The sequence below is a fragment of the Apteryx mantelli genome, chromosome 13 (genome assembly GCF_036417845.1).
Source record: "Apteryx mantelli isolate bAptMan1 chromosome 13, bAptMan1.hap1, whole genome shotgun sequence".
Taxonomy (NCBI): Eukaryota; Metazoa; Chordata; class Aves; order Apterygiformes; family Apterygidae; genus Apteryx; species Apteryx mantelli.
Genome location: NC_089990.1, coordinates 6,384,372 through 6,401,917, shown reverse-complemented (window position 1 = coordinate 6,401,917; position 17,546 = coordinate 6,384,372). Strand labels below are relative to the sequence as shown.

Genomic DNA, 17,546 nt, shown 5'->3' with positions numbered 1-17,546 from the left:
TTTCTGCATATTACAGAAGAGCTGTACTGGTTAAGAATATACCACAATTAGATAAGAAATTCTACTCATAAATTAAATATTTCAAATCATGTTAAGAGTAACTATACAGCAGATAGCATGACTCCTCCTACCTTCTTATCCTGTTTAAAAGGATTGCCAAATGTATGAAGTCTTTTTGGCTGATCCGGATCAATCTCCCGAAGGGGTGATGGCATCATTTTCAGGTATTCCTGGTAATTTCCCATTTGAGCAACAGGGACACTATGAAGGCAGTCTGCAGCAGAACAGCAGATCTTTATTTAGTCTGCTGTAAAACTAGGGCAATACAAACTTCACACACGCACTTCAATTACAGGTGTTAGCATTTAAGAACCAGAAATGACCACTTCTTTTCACTGCGGAGAAAGAGCTGAAGACTACAATTTTAGAAATAAGGCTGACAAGAGCTAAGCTTAATTTGCACGAAAAGAATGAAAAATAAGTAAAGTTTAATCTCTATCCTAACAACTGCATCTTAGACCTAACAAGGGCAAACTGGAAATAAGCCTCTCTGCTTAAGCTACCATCACTACAAATACATCTGCCTACTGCATCTTATCATATGGGATTGCTCTCTCATGAAGCTTATTTTTAAAATTCAAAGCAAGCATGACATTTTCCATGACAGAAGGCAAAAAATTTCCTTCTCTCCTCTCGACAGCCAAGACAAAGACACTGACCACCCCAACAAATGATGCAAAGCCCACTTCCTCTCCCACTCCTGGGGCAGAAAACACTACTTCAGTGAATAACTAAATAGCTCTACCACTTCTAAACTGCTAATGAAGAATGGTGGCTACTTACCCTCATCCTGCCCCAAGATAAGCCTGTGTGTTTTCAGAAGATTGGTTCTCATTCTAGTTAGCTGGTCTAGAAGACTGCGACGAGGAATATCATATGCATTTCTGAATGCCTGTGGCTTTAAATCCTAGTTTTAAAACAAAACAAACAACTTTCAGTTAACCTACCAATCCTCATGCATGGAGAAATTCCTCTGTATATTGTAATAATGTTAATTTTTAAAAAAATATTTTGTAGTTACTTCAGATCTTCATAACTGGATACAGCAGACTCAATGTCTGTCACAGTCTTTTCAGCAAGACCCTATTCACACTAGCACTTTCAGCTCCATTAAAACTAAGCATGTTAATTCCTGGACTAGCAATACTAGCTGCCTCTTGTAGAGGTACTTAAAACGTAACAATCTTTATTTACTACTATGGGATTTTCAAAGAGTGTCCAAGAAGCATGCGCAAAAAAATGCATTTAATCTTCTATTTCTGTTCTTCACTTGTCACAATTCAGAGAAGATACTTCCTTCCTTCTTCTACATTAAGTCTATAAAAATTACCCATTAAAAACAGATCAGATAACTGCTTAATCACGCAAGATTACTCTGGTGTTTACCTTGTTTAAGAGTCCTATGTGGAAGCCAGCAAATTCTTTAACATTCATTTCTGCCAGTCTCAGTGGAGATTCCCCAGTGATCCCTTGCAGCAGTTGCTTAAAATCCCTACTGTGCACCAAGGAGAGGCCACTGGAGTGATTTTTCACTTTTATTCCAATTTCTTGTGGAACTTTCTTACCCACTGAACCTATAATCCGTTCCGACTCTATTTTTGTCTAAAATGGAATCACACCGTGAGTTAAAGAATCAGCAAGCATTGCAGATCTCAAGTATTAAACACTCAGTACATTAACAGACTAAAACTATAAATTTGGCTCCCAGCTACTCAAGAAATGGGAGAACTACCTATCCAGGGCTATGTTAGATTCTACAGGAAAAAAACCCTAATGTGCTATCTTATGGAAAAAATACTCAGCTGGCATATCTAATTTTATATGGCCAGTTAGGAGGTCTGTGAATATTGCCGATTTTGCTGCAAAGTCTGTAAATTTCTTTTCGTGCCCCTGAAGACTCATCTTTAAACAGAAAGAACATAAGCTAACTGAAGGTGAGATGCCTCAGGTTACTTTAAAAGTAGCATCTAAAGCAACAGTATTATTCAGATACAATAACATCATTTCAGAAACAACCCAAGAACTAAGATGCACTATGCTTGCAAAAAGATAAGAAAAACAAGTAGCAGAACCTATAAGAAGTTTGCTTCATCAGTGAGTTTCTAAAACATATTACTTCTCCAATTAGCACAAACTTCTTATTATAGCTACAGATAGTTTTACTGGTTAACAAGTGTATGTGTCCATCCGTAAGACTGTATTTATGTATTTAGTGTTAAGTATATTCAATACAAGATTTCCACCCACTTGCAATACCTTAAAAAAAAGAAAAAAGAAAAAAAAACAACATAAAAAAAACCCAAAACACACACTGATTGCAACCCACTTCCCCCAAATCTCATCCTCTGCAGGGTTTGCTTCATCATCTTTGGGAAACTCTGAATTTAAGGACAGCAGGAGGACACCAGAATTCTGGAATTGCATGCCCCTATACGGGAGCTTATAATGCATGCAACACATTTAAACTGTTTCATGCGCTGAGAATGTCTGTGAACACCACGGTAGCCATCTCAAGCCATTCTGACTCTATATTGCAGATAAGTAATAAAAGTTGGCATATCATTAAGCTACTGAAATACCACAGGAAGTTTTTATGTCTAACAGATGCTCAGTCATGTCAGAGGCTTTTTGAGCATTCGTATTTTGTGCATTCTTTAAGGCGGAGGATTTTTTCTTTGTAATTTTTAAAGGCTGCACTGCTTCCCCACTGACTAGAATTCTAGATATTAAACTGCTGTTCGAGAACCACTCATGCTAAGGAGGCATGGCTTTCAGACAGTTACACCTGAAAAGGCATTCTTGACAAAGAGAAAAGATATGCAAGACTATTTCCCATCAGGTCACATTTAATACATACAATGGATTTGACCTGAAGGAAGCAAGAAGCTCAGATATAAAACTCAAACTAGGACCTTATTCCCCCTGGAAAAGAAAGTACACTTTTTTAGAATGTACACATTGCCAAGTCACCCATGAAAATAAACATGAAACTGGGAACAAGCCTCTGACTTAAGCTGTGATGAATACTGGCAAAAGCAGCCACAAATCCAATTACCGATAATATTTGGAGTTTAAAGGTCTAATAGAGGTTTAAAATGTAGCGGAAGAGGTCTCCTTCTCACTCCCCTCCACCACTTACAGAAGGCACAATCACTGGCTCTAGAACCAATCTGGATTCATCCGTATTTGCAGTGGAAATGCTCACCAGTCTTCAATTATAACGTATGCTGTACACCCATATGAACTCCCACAGGGATTAACTGCTTTATAATGAGATTACCACAAACTAAATAATCAACGCACTTCTAATTGCAAAGGTTTTATCAATACTACCTGTTGGCTGAGTTTTTTAAGGTAAGAGATAACACTGTAACTAAGTCCACAATCTAAATTATCTGATATCAGATTTGGAGCTCCCATCATCCTTAGGGCTTTCTTTAATGGCTATAAGGAAAACAAAATACACAATAGTAAGAGAGTAAGTCTTTAAAAAAAAAATTTATAAGATCAATTACAGGAAGCTAAGGCACATGGATTAGTGCTCTAGCTTTTCCACTTTTGGCAACTAAAATTCAAGTCTATTCAGATAACATGTGACATGAGTTTGGTAGTCTAACTAGCTTGCAATGGACAGTATGCCACATTACCAAGACACCACACACTGTGGTGCCACTGGCAATTTCCACTCAAAGGCTCAGTACCAGAATAGCCGGGATGATGCAAGTCCGTATTGAGGTGCATTGTCCAAGCTACATGTAAAAGGTGACACAGTGCCTCCCCCCACCCTTTATCTGGCCCAGCCAGTTCTCTTAGCATCAGCTTCCCAAGTTCTAGCAGTTCACCCACATTAATACTAAGCAAATCTGCACTTTCCTTACCAAGCTACAAAAATAATGGCAAATTTGGTTTCTCTGAAAAATCTAAAGTATATTAAATCAAAGCACATTAAATATTTAATGAACTGAAAACGTAGTAAATATCTTAATATAGTTACTTTTGCTAAATATAATTAAAGGTATTTATTTCTTAAATATGTTAGACCTAATCTACACACCTCTGCAAAGCAAAATGTTTGCTACCTAAAATTTCATCATAATTATGTAAGCAAAATTTACTAGAAAGAGGTATAGTGCGCAGGACTCTGGTCGCACTAGCCATCATTATACCCAGGAACAAGAAATGAGAAAAGAAACATACCAGTAAGTAGTAAGGAGGCATTGTTTTTAAGTAGTTGTCAAAAGCCTGTCGCCACTTCAGATTTGGTTTAAGTTTGTGAACCTTAAACAAATCATCTGCAACAAGGAAAACAACAAAACAAGGTTTCATTCATCTAGTCCCAGACCATTAGCACTATTCAAAATTCAAGGTGCCAAGTTTCCCCCCCTTTTCTTCCCGCTCCCCCGTCTCCCAATGGGGCTTCCCCACAAAACCTGTCCTTAACCTTAGGTTTGAAGAATTTTGAGTCCTCAGTGCTAGCTGTAGTAGATACTCTGGAATGATTCCTCATTACAGGCAAACTTTCAAGGTATGCCAGACTCCTCATTACAATAAACTTATAATGTATGCCAGAATCTTAAATACCGAACACAACTACTAGGAGCATGGAAGGTGTAATGGATCCACCTGCTAGAGGGTTTTTACCTCCCTCAGCTCTCTTTTGCATCATCAGGGACTCTCTGCCTCTGATTAAACCAAACAACATTCATTTGGTTCAATTTCCATTTTCACCACAGCTTTCTTTTGTTCAACCTGTATGATGAATTCAATCCTGGCTTCCAATAAAAACGTCATTAGGTATCAGAGGGGAAGAAAAGAAAAAAAAAAAATTCAGAGCAGGGAATCCTTATGATGAGCTTTGCTGGACTCCACTGGCAGCAGCGGCAGCTGCCCCAGGCAGGGAGGGGAATGCCTCCAGCCCCACTGCCTGCCTCCTGCCACAGGAGCAAACTCTCCCACGGATGCAGGCAGGAGACGGTAATTAGCTACACAAACTGTTTGACGCCATTTACAAAAAGGGCAACCAGACACATTATTTCCTTTGGACACTGTTTTGGAAACCCCTTGCTCGCGCTAGAGGTGTGCGTACCACTGTACAGGAGTCGCTGACTTGCAGCATGTACCTATTTGCTGTGTACACGACAAACTGTAACAGTGATCTCCAAACATCAGAAGGGAACATGGCATCCTGCAATTTATCTTTTGAGATTATAATCTATCAGTTGAGATCAAGTTTCTTCTTAGTAGGCCTGTAATATGCTGGCAAAGGGAGGCTAGTGGAAGTATACACAGGACTGGAAAAAGGAATCTCCAAAAATTAACTGGGGAGAGCTGCAGGAGACGGGGAGATGCACAGAAGAGGGTGTGAGAAAGACAGATGCAGCAATGAAGTTGTTTCCTCCAGATTGAGCTTTCAGGAAGATATATTTGGAGAAGAAAATTTGACTTGCATAGTATTCTGCATAAATAGAACGGATGTTAAGATAGGATTTTCCAAGTTCTCATCGTCAAACCACACTTAATTACAGGTATTTTCCAATCTAAATGAATTCTGTATCACATACAAAAACTACTCTACAGCTGCTCTAATTATTCTCTTCTCTGGCCTGAAGGAAGTGGGGTGGAGCTTGAGAGGACAAGTTAGAACTCCATTTTGATCTCAATATACCACATGCTTAGTGCTATTATCCAAAAGAACCTGTGATAACATTCTGACATATGGCAAATGCAAAATAATATCCATTCTTACAAGCCTATTAGCTTTTTGCAGCAAAATGGAAGTTAAACTATACGACCCTCTCCCAAAATTCAATGAAAAACATGAAAACACTGCAAAATGTTGCTATAATATGTGCTAATATTTTAAAGTCTGTAAATTGGTTATGAGTATAGCTTAAACCTCAGACACCGTATCAGTCATTTATTACTGTCTGATTTTTTACACTGATACAACCCTTTAAGTTTCACAGTGCAGCCACTCTTAGGCATAGATGTTCACAATACATATTGGTTCAGCTAGCTGTAATCCTTGATCCACACCATGGCTGTGGTCTGAGAAGTTAGCCGCAGAGGCGCCCCTCTGATCTTTGCTATCCAAAAAAAGAAGTTCTGAAACGTAAGTAGAACTTCAGCAAAGATCCATCCTATTTACAATGAGAGCCTCCCAGCAGCACGAACTCACTGCAAGAACTCCTACCTTCTACAAGGAAGAAGGTCATGGTGGTAAACATAGCCACAAGTTTTAAGGAAAACATCACCATCAACATCTTACCTGCCTCTGTTGCAAGAGTTCAAGACAGACATACACTTTTCAGCAGATTGCAACACAGGCACTTGAAATGTACTTTTTCCACTGTGCTCTGGGCTGCCTGTGAGCATTTATATAAATAAGCAAACAACTGATAACTCAGTTAACTATTTCTTTTGTAGATGAAATCCAAGACCTTTGTAAATAAAATCCAAAAGTATTGAAAGAATCCTTTCATAGAGTAGCTTTAATCCAACCTATTAATTTCCAGATGCTACTCTCTGCATAGTCCAAAAATCCTTTAATATGAAATTCTTTTCACTTCTACTAAACTCAAAGGGAGCTAAAAGCACTGAATAATTTGGAAGATGGTATCAGAAGCCATTAGGAAAGAGCCACAAGCAGTAACAATTCAAGAGAACACAGGTAAAACTACAGACAAATCAGTTAATTTAATCTGTGTGAACCAAAAATAGTCTTTACCCATAACCCACCAAACTGTGACAAACAAGATACTAATACATAGCTTTAATATTCTGTACCACCTTAGGGGATTTGATGTACTTTCAATCTTAGAGAACAAGTTTAAAAAAAACCCAAACAAACAAAACAAAACAAAAAAGCAAGCTTAATAGTTTAGTTGGAGCCTGTTTACTGAGGTAGCTCATGTGACAACAGCCTAGTTCAAAACAATAGTTTGCATCATGTAACCCAAAGTTAAAACTTACCCCCCCTTTTTCTTTTAAATCACCATCCACATTAAATTCCACCTAAACAAGCACAACACTATTCCCTGCCAACTCCTATAATTCTGAGCTTTCCAATGCCTCCACACTAATAGATAAGGTCCTTCATTTTAAGCAGTAGAGACTCATCATTTTACATTCAGGGAATGTAATATCCTTCCCTGCAGACAACCTAGCCAAAAATAAGGAGCTACAAGGTGAAACAGCATCCAACTACCAGAAGGGTAGTGCGTTATTCTGTTCTCCCATTGGTACAAAGTATTTGGTCCCCCCTCCCCTAGCGCAATAGCAGATTATGTTCACATTTGTGAGAAAGACAGCCCTTGGTTTCCAAAATATAAAATCATTATTTACAGGCTCTCTCCAGGAGCCTATAAAGGCATCAAGGAAGCTGTCCATGTTGCAGTCCTTCATGGGCAGACATCTTCTAAATGCTCCTCCTTCTGCATATTTAGTCCCATGGAGAAAGGGCAGTAACCACCTCATGGTATATTTGCATCACTGCTGTTTCACCACCGCTTCTGCTGACACTGCTGGGGAACAAGCCCTCCCTCTGTCCATCAGCGCCTGCCCTTTCCCTAATGCAACTAGGAAGATCAGTCAAAAAACCATCTTAGGAAAGGCAGTAGCACTCAGCAGCATACTCGTCTTTGCTAAGCTCTATCTCTAACCCCTTGTTTGACTTCTACTTTATGAATCTGGCTGTACAATTGTTTTTAAACAGAAAGATATCTTAAAGTAGAATGGCTTTGCTAATATCAAAGGCAACAGTCCTTCAAGAAGAAATTTCTATAATCCCTGGGCCACATACTCAGCATCAAAGTACATCATCGTTCATCTGCAAAAAGCTCTGTCTTCAGAAGTTTATTGCATCTCACACTGATCAAAAAAACCAACAAACAAAAATGCCTGCACCCATCTCCTCAGTTCTCAGAGCATGTCACCACCACAAACGAGTCACGATGGCTCTCTAGGCTTCCTTACGAGTTGAAAGAGCAGGAGCAGTTTAGCTGCAATAGCACGTTCCACACAATCTGTCTTACCTCTATAAAAGAGCCAGAGACCAGAGTTTTGTGAGCCAACCTCTCTCCCACCGCACATGGGTCAGGATAACAATGAACTGCGCAGCTTCACTCTTTTATCAACAGCCACATTAAGTGGCTCCTCACAAAGCTTCAGATTCTAAGAGCAGATCCATTACGTTACATGCTATAGCATTCCCAAATCTACTCTTGCGGAAACTGGGAAATAAGTCACTAGATCTATAGGATGTAGTACAACTTACATCCTTCAGTCATAGACCACTAGAGCTTGTTTCAGTTCACTCAGGCATCACCTGAAAGCTTCATTTATGCATGCCTACCCTGTCTGTATTTTAGGCCTGTCTCTTATATTATTTTCCAAAAATAGGATTAAAGCTCCCCCTGCTCAGGAATGCAGAAGGAATACAGAAATGCAGGAAATAATTGCTTAAGCATCTTGCTATCTGCTTATAATGCTTGAACACATGTAAGCCACTTGGTAAGAGAGCTGAACGTTCACAGAATGGTTCAGAAAACTGTACAGTACAAGTGATACAGCTGTAGGGTGGTTTTGGTTTATTCCTTCAACAGAAGGAAGGGAAAAGTATTATCCATGGTACTCTCCCAAGGTAAGTCCCAGTCTTCAAATACAATATTCTACCATTAGGGCAGGAGCCACTAGAACCTTGTTGATGGGTGGTAGTGGCTGGATAGAGCAGGTTTCTCCTCTCCCGAGTTTGGGAAGTTCTCGTATTCTTTTTAATCTGGGTGAGAGCAGTGAAAGATTGGTTTTATACACTCAAATCAGTCCTTGACTGAGACATCAGCATCCATTACTGGTATGTATCAAGCTTATAGTCTTAGGCATTTTCTGCACTGGTAAGTAGGAAAGGGGCAGGATCTGCTTTTAGATTTCACGTATATTCTACAGAATTTAATTCCACCATGCCTTAGAGACCAAGGATAAAAAAGTCCTGGAAAAAAGATCTGAATGTAACCCTTTGTGTATCTGTTTGTGTTAACAGTAGGGAATACACAGTATTTGTATACTAGAGAAAACATCCAGTTTACAACTCAAACAACATGGAAGCTTCACACTCTCCTTTAAACAGACTTCAGAAATTTAAGATGTGGGATTCCAGGTGGATGTGAGTGAACTGCAGAACAGCACTACAAATACTGAAGAGGTGCCTTTGTCCATAAAGCAGGAAGACCTTTATACCCCTGCAAAAAAAGGCCAGGGGAGGACATGGATTGCCAGGAAAGACACGGCAGAACCGCAAATGTCAGCATCAAAAGCACACCAAAATGAATAGGGAAATTCATTTGCTATCAAAGACGACAACTTAACTAGTAGATCTGCAGCAGTAACTCAGCAGCAGGCTCACAGAAATCGTAATTTAGTCTAAAAGTATCCTACTTGCATACTTTGGGACAATTATTAGGCTGTGTGGCTGATTATACAAGACATTCACATTACCAACAAGCATAAATTTTCTTTTTTGGTTACGACCAGGATTGTGAAAAAGCATTCCTGAACTGTTTTTCCTAGAACTGAATGTAGTCTTGTGTAAGACACAGTGAGATTCAATGTTACTTCTCTTATATCTTCACTGTTATTCTGTATCACTAAGCACACCCACAAAAAACAAAAAAGCCCTACAGCATCTACAGATAAAAGGTTTAGTAGCACCCAGGAACCTATTCTCTCTGCAGTTATCTTTTTGCCATGGGAACCAGAACCCTTACAGCCACAATTATTATGGCATCTATTCACACAGCACCTTTTTATACTGTCTTTCCTGTAGAAAGCAAGTTCATTGTGGGAATGAAAAACATTGGTCCTTTGGGCAGGGAAGAAACGTGGGCTGTTTCATTGCTCTGTTTCTCTTTACTACTCCGAACTGCATCAGGGAATTTCCCTTTTCCCAACACCCATAAGAAACCCTGCATCTGATCTTCCAGTCAAAAATTAGCTGCTGCAAGAGCAACTACAAAACCTGGATACACCACACCCTAAATGAGGGAAAAGAATGGAGGTTGAAGCTTACTCCAGGTTAAGGAAGAGGCTACGTGTCTAGGAGGTGAACAGCATCAAACATGCACTGGAAGCAGGTAGCTCTCCTCCTCTGCTGGAGAGAAAAAAAGGGAGAGGGGGTATGAAAATCCTCTCCTCCCAAATTATATTAAAGAGTTTGCAACATTCTCTACTCTCTGATCTCCATTATTTTATAATGTCTCAAACTAAGGCAGAACACTAACCGTTACTGTTTTTATTTCATTCTGAAGTAGTTATATCAGCAGACCAATGTAAATTTATTACCTACCTAACAATGGAAGTAAAACAGGATAGTTGTAAGGCATCACAAAGAGGTTTACACAGGTTAAAGTAGTGCTTGCTTTTAAATACCCGAATGGATGGCCAAGTTCGCTGTATTTTCCACTGCTACTCACAAATACCTGATAAAGAATGAAAAGTATCACTGTATCATAAGAACACAGAGAATATTAAGCACAGAGCATTTAAAATTAAAATCAATTTGAATCCAACTCCATTAAGACAACAGATTATCAAGAACAGCCAAGCTGGAGGTTGCACACACCAAAGTGAGCATGCACTTACATTCCTCAGTCATAAAACTCAGACATGCAACATTTAGCATATCCCCAGCATGGAACCGCTCGTCACAGTATAATCTTTAGTGAGCCTACTTTTAAGTGATGCTCTGAATAGCTTTCTAACTATTTAAAACGGGTTAAAGGGACATCTGTTGAAGGTATTATTAAAAAAAAAAAAATTAAAATTAGTCCTCTGATTCGTATATAAAATAGTATGACCAAAATTTACAAAATTGATAAACCAAAAAAACTAGAACTTTTTAAACATACAAATTAAACAAACATAAATATTCAAGAAACTTATCTTAATAACGCCAAGTGTCAACACTCTTGATTTTCACTTTTTTAAAACTATGCATAGGAGTATTAACCTTGAAAAAAAGCATTCTCTATTTGCAATCAAGGATTTCAACAGGATGAACATGGTACATATTCTTATTGGGACAGTCAAAATAATCCATATTTAACCACAAATAATTTTTGTAAGAAAACAAACCTTAGAGTAAAAAGGAGATTTTTTTTCCTCTGTTTTTTAACAGGGTTTTTTTACTTGAGGCATAAGGAACCAGGTTTGTTAAATGGTGACTATGATAATTAGCCTATTTCTCTAGTTTGTAAGGGTCTGGTATGCAGCTGGGAAAATAAAAGCCATTTTTGAAAAACAGCAGAGAAATTTAAAAAACTAAGACTGTCTGGAGAACTTAGGCAAATAACATATTTATGAATGCATTCAAGCCATTTTTGCAATTAACTTGTTAAAAGTAACTTCAAATTTTCTTCTAAAAATGGTTGCTATATTTGCAGTTAAGTTTTAATATTTACTGGAGGTGGGATGGAACTAAAAATAAAGGGAAACACACTTCACACCCTTTCCAGATCACACTAACCAAACTCCTGGTGTACGTATTGAGCTATTCTTTACAGGAACACCATAGAGAAGGGAATTACAAGCTTTTTTTTTTTTTTCCTAAATAGAGGATGCAGAAACAAGTCACTTGTCCGGAACCACCAAAGGAGCATGCGGCGAAGGATTTCAGCAACAGAACTTTGACATCTTCAAGGCCAAGCTAGTTGCCAGTCCAGTCAACAAGGTAACAGCTTCCATTCAGTTCCCATTAGCAGTTTCAGCCACCCAGGGGAAATTGTTGCCTAATCAATATCTACAGGTATGATGGAAACTAGTGCTAGTTTTTCCTGTAAGCAAATGGAAGCCTGCAAGAGAATTTCAATTTAGCCAAAAACAGAACTGGGGGACATTTCTTACCAAAACACGATGGACCTAAAAACAGAATTAAATTAACTTACAATGCCTACAGAGAGAACATGCATTCTAACCTCTAATAATTTTATTAGAAAGGAGGTGACTGGCACCATGACATGTTTCTTCTCATCAGCCACAGAGTCTGACGCAAGACCCTTGTTCTGGAGCCATACAAAATCTAAGGTACTGCTACTTTATGATACCCATTACATTTCTAGAATCAAATAAAGGTCAAATACCTGCCAGCAGGTATGGGGAGACTTTCGTTCCAAGATGTATTGTGTTAAGGGTGAAGGCTCAAGCTCATACTTGTCAAAAGGAAGCTTGTCTATTACCATTGGTTCACAATCAACACAGGAGAACCTCACAACAGGGTGAGCTGTGCGTGGAGGCTAAAAGGAAGGGGAAAAACATAACAGATCAATTGTCTGGTATTAACAGCAAACAAGTCAGCCCTCTTTATTAACAAAAGAGAGAGACAGACAGACAGACTGAAAAGCATACATTTTACAATCCTGTAAGCCTAAATTCTGTTTTCATAATTTCCTTTTAAAACAAAAATATGATATAAGCACCTACCATGTGATATACACTAACTAACTGAATATTTCTGACTTTAAAAAAAAAAAAAAAAAAAAAAAAAGCACTGGCACACACATTCTTCCCACCAAGAGGAAAATATGGTTAATATTTAACTATCTTTATATTTAAAAGCCTCCTTGTCAGTCAATCCATAATATGACAAATGATTTAAAGAAAACTTCAGCTCTGCTTCCCAGCTTGATGCTCACAGAACTATACAAGTGAAATTGTGCACACTTCATGAAGAATATTTCAACGTATTCCCTGCTGAGTTTGAGTTTTTTCCTCTTGAATTATGGTGGGGGGAAAGGGGTAGCAGGGGCAAGTATTTTGAGCACTTGCAAAGTGCAGAAACAGAATACGCCCAACAGGAGAGAAATATTTAGAAAGACTAGTAAGACATGCCAAAAGCATGACCATTTCAGAAGGAAAGGGAGAAACGAATGCTGTTCTTTCCTCATTTTCTGAATGATGCAAATCTTCCCTTACAGTTTTAATTCTTTCTGCTAGAGAAAGAAGAGTCCATATATGAAGTACTGCTAAACAGAGAAACACAGTGGTTTTTCTATCCTCCCGAATAAAAATAAATCCTCCTTGTTCCATCTGAATACTTTTTATTAAGTTTCTTATGAAAATTTAAAAGGTTCACTATAGTTTGTGGTGTAAGGAGTACTTTAAAAGCTTATAAAATTGAACTGTAAAAACTGTTTACCAAATTAGCTAACCAGATATATGGCAGTAACCTTTTCAGACCCAAGAAGTATCACAGCACACAATACCTACATTAGATTATACCATTCTGTGTTACAGTAGTTTGAACTACTCCTTTTAAGCAAAGTTAGATCTTATTCCTAAACAGAGAGAGTCAAAGATTACTTTATTATTAATTTTCAGTCGGTTTAATTAGACATAGAATTCTTTTTTCAGTTCTTATTTTACTTACCAGTGTTGGTGAATTTTGATCAGGCCAAAAAGATTCTGGAATTGGCCAATGTCCAACAGGAACACCAGTTTTAGGGTTAGGCCGTACATAAATGAGCTTATGACAGCTATGCCACGGTTGAGAAGCAAATGAATTGATGGGCCTGGATGAATCAACAAGTCCATCTAAAATTTAAACAAAGCAAAATAACAACAAAAAAAGAAAACAAATAACAACATGGCATGCATTTGCCTCCCAGCAAAATTTCTGTATTAGCAACTAATAAGGCATTCCATTACAATTTTTTCAAAGACATACATACAGATCTTTACATCAGTGGCTAAAAAAGCTAAACATCAAGGTGTAAAACAGCATCATCTGAGTAACAATGGTAATATTTGCCCACATCTACCCTCCTGCTTCTGTGGCACAGCAGTTAGATAATAAGGCATACTCACATACTGTGGAAAAAGCTACTTGCTTAAGTTCAGTACTTTGACATGGATCTGATATATAATAGCAAGTCTATTATTTTTAGATTTGCTGCACTTGTAAGATTGATCATTTGCATTTACAGTCTTTCTACAAGGGATGCAAAACTCATTGAGTAATGCTGCCACTAGTGGGAACAAAGTGGAGAAAAGTTTTGTGGAAAAGTCAGATGCATCTTGCAGGAGCAGCTTTTGTCACATTAATTAGTAAGAATGTCACAGTTCAAAAACCTTGTTGTCTACTGCAAAGAGCACTGTTCTCTGCCAGTTCCCTGTGTGTACCAGCATACACTCCCCTTCACACTGAGGGGAGAGCAGGTTTGTAGCAATACAGAATTTCAGAATTGGCTTCAGAACACTATTCTTCAAGGCAAATGGCACAGCAGAGATCACCCATTTAAAGAATCTTTTTTTCTTTTACAAACATTTTACACTACTAACTTGCCCTGCTTTAGAGACAGCTAGCCAATACTATGCAAAACACCTTTTGGTATAGTTCTCTGCATTATATACACAGTGATCTTTATAGCTTTGGTGAGTCCTATTAAATTTATCTCTAGTTTAGAACTTCCTTGATTCACGTAAAGATGAAAACTCTCAACATTTTTGTACACTCATGTCCACAGTGTGTCATCATGTAAATGTGACAAAAGGTTAAAAAACTATTCCACCAGCTGTTTTGCCATGTAGGTGAATGTTTGGGCCAACAGGGACGAGGGACTTTGCTGAGGTGCCAGCCTGCACTGCATTAGAGGCAAGCTTAAGCATACTTTCAAGAAAATGACATTTATATAAGCAAAAGGAGGAAAAAATATATATAAGGCAAGAAACGTCATTAAAAATGAAAGCAGGGATAAAACTGATTGTGTTAGGATGCTCAGAAGAGCCTAAAAGCTATCACACTTCTGACATTCCAGGAACATCCTCGTTTTCTAAATACGAACTGGTCAGTTCTCTCTCTCCTTCCCTTCAGTCACGAAATTCTGCAAACCTGAAGAACTGTTCCACGTTAAGAGTACATATCCTTTTTCCTTATTATGCACTTTACTTGCAGCTAGCAAAATAATTCCTTGTTCTCTGCACATATTTCTTCACTTGCAGCTAAGAACATTTAATTTAAACTAATTGTTTTGTGATTAATTAGCAGAATGAAAATGCCCAGAAACTAAAAAATTTGTATTAGAGATGTTTAAGGACTTAAATACACTAGTTCTAAATTTAATTAATTAAAAAGTAAGTTTTGACAGTACCGGAATGCAAACTCTACCATTTCTTGCAAATACTCACTCCCCCTTGTTGCTTCCTTCAGAGGTGAGAAAAAGTGACTGGAAAGCTAGCCAGCAGGTAAAAGATCATCCATACAAGCATATGGCATCATTCAACTTATTGAGGATTAAACTAACACTAGTAAAAATTCAGCAAAGACAAGACTAAACACACACATGCATGCAACTTGGTTATGAAAAGAACATCCACGATGATTTGGGCTATTTGAAGAGATACCAGAGCTGTATCACTGAAGCATGTAAGATTTTTATATGCTTAATCACTTTTTTAGAATATATTAGACCTCTGATGCATCCTGTATATTACAGTGAAAAGAAGGTAGAAAGTAAATTTAAGATACTTGAGGACATCTGCATGCATACAAAACATTTCTTTTTGAGTACTAAAGAAAAACAAAGCAAAAGAGTTACTATACCTTCTCCAATAGGAGCTGGATCTGGTCCTGACTTTTCAAAGTTAATAACAACTCCACTTTGAACTTTTTGAACTAGAGACTCTAAACACTGATTCAACATTCTTTGTGTCCGAACACAGTAGGAACGACCTAGACAAGAGAGAAATTGCACAGGGGAAATATGAAAGCAAGCTTTGGGCAATCTTAATCGAGGAAGACATTTTGTTACACAAGTCACTTTGTCAAGGCTTTCAACTTTACCTAAAATAATAGCAAACTTAGTAAAAGCTGATGTAAAATGCAAAGTACTTTTCAAATGTAAACACAACCGAGGAAAACCAAACTGATGTTTCTTATCTCTTGAAATCTCATTAGTAAAACAAGCCTTGAAGGCTGTATCAGGCTGGTCCAGCCTGGGCTTATAAAGGTCCTTAAGAACCTCTGATTTCACCAGGACTTTGTAACTCAACTGCGTTTGTCTCTCCAGACCTAATCAACTCTAATACAATCCCTAACATCCCCTCCCAAGCAACATTTTTTTCAAACAACAATCCAGCAAGAATTCTGATGAAGATATAGAGGAACAAACAAACTCTAGAATTAATTCCTTTAAAATTACATCTAGCTTATTAGTTGTGCAGCAGAATTAACTTCTCAATCATACCTGTCCCACTCACTCAACATTTAAATAACAAATCTCATGGCTGAGCAAAGTCAACCTCCACAAGGACAATCTAATTCTCCAATTCCTCCTACTGGTGCATCAAGGAGATCCTCTCAAATCTGGATTTGAAATAGGAACGTGGTTTATTTTAGAGTTTTTCTGTGCTACTGGAAACTAAGCTCAAACAGCACCATACAGATTCACATGGAACCCAACTAATCTGAACATGGTGTTTAAATGGAGAAAAGCAAGAAGTAAAGCTGAATTGAAGGAAAAGAATATTTTAAGTCAGATACCAAATGTAAATGAGAGCAAGTAACATTCAGTTACCTCCTGTGACTTCACACATCTGTGTGATGGCAGATTCATCAGTAGGCACACTCCCAAGCTGCTCTGGTTCAGCAGATGCAGCTCCCGGCAAACGCAGCACTAGAGCAAACAGCCTTTGATCCCAACGAAATGGTTCTTTGGTTAGTTCACTTCCAGGCAAAGGAGAGTTCAAAGGAAGATGAAGCTAGTAAAGTAAGATTTGAAGAATATTTTTAAGTATTTGACAAGTCATCTAAAAACATAATATGCAAGTTTTCTAATTACTTTGCAAGCTAAAGGACCTGATTTTCCCTCCTATCCACTAGTCTATCTGAAGTTATAGTCTGGAAACCCATAAGGACTATAAATTTGATGGTTGCACAATGACAACAAAGCCAGTTTCTTTTCTCTATAAAACAGGTTGATGAATGAAATGGAAGTACTATTCATAGGAAGAAAAATGCAATTGATATTCATCTCAGCATAGTACCAACTTGCAAGATCATAATCAGAGTGAATCTAATACAAGTTTACCTCCTCTTGAACTCCAGCCGTATTTGTCAGTTTGTTTCCATCTGTGATGGTAATTAAAATAGATGGCTCCAGAAAGAATGGATTCCTTCCCTAGAGATGAAAGCACAGGAATACTAAGAGTAATGCTCAATTGTAGACTTATATTTTTGTCATTATAAAATAAGCAGTAAGATGAGCAATCTTTCAAAATAATCCTGTAATTTTCTTTAAACAGGTGTGGGGCTATACAGAACTACCTAAATACTGCTACACTGTGCACTCACACACCCCCAATTATTTGCCTAAACACATTTTTAAAATTACTCCTCTCTTCTTCAGTAACAGCATCAACCCCCGTACCCCACAAAAGCAGTACATAAATTAGTGACAACACAGAGAACTCAGAATTTCATGACAGTGAGGCACAAACAT

At 37.9% G+C, this 17,546-nt stretch overlaps 1 protein-coding gene across 8 annotated transcripts in view; it reads right to left on the bottom strand.

Moving 5' to 3' along the window:
- The window catches only part of LOC106484777 (integrator complex subunit 6-like), a 44,179-nt gene that overhangs the window by 4,884 nt on the left and 21,749 nt on the right, over positions 1 to 17,546 (bottom strand). For 5 of the 8 annotated variants that reach the window (XR_010885511.1, XR_010885510.1, XM_067304038.1 and 2 more), the window contains 11 exons: positions 17,136 to 17,225; positions 16,623 to 16,806; positions 15,650 to 15,778; positions 13,478 to 13,641; positions 12,192 to 12,344; positions 10,400 to 10,532; positions 4,258 to 4,352; positions 3,394 to 3,504; positions 1,447 to 1,662; positions 844 to 967; positions 132 to 274 (listed from right to left, as the gene is read on the bottom strand). Coding sequence is in view for 6 of the 8 variants with exons in the window: in XM_067304038.1 (XP_067160139.1) it covers positions 132 to 274; positions 844 to 967; positions 1,447 to 1,662; positions 3,394 to 3,504; positions 4,258 to 4,352; positions 10,400 to 10,532; positions 12,192 to 12,344; positions 13,478 to 13,641; positions 15,650 to 15,778; positions 16,623 to 16,806; positions 17,136 to 17,225 (1,542 nt within the window). In the remaining 2 variants the exon portion in view is untranslated. The remainder of the gene's footprint in view (positions 1 to 131; positions 275 to 843; positions 968 to 1,446; positions 1,663 to 3,393; positions 3,505 to 4,257; positions 4,353 to 10,399; positions 10,533 to 12,191; positions 12,345 to 13,477; positions 13,642 to 15,649; positions 15,779 to 16,622; positions 16,807 to 17,135; positions 17,226 to 17,546) is intronic. The other 3 variants (XM_067304041.1, XM_067304043.1, XM_067304042.1) reach the window with 2 other exon arrangements.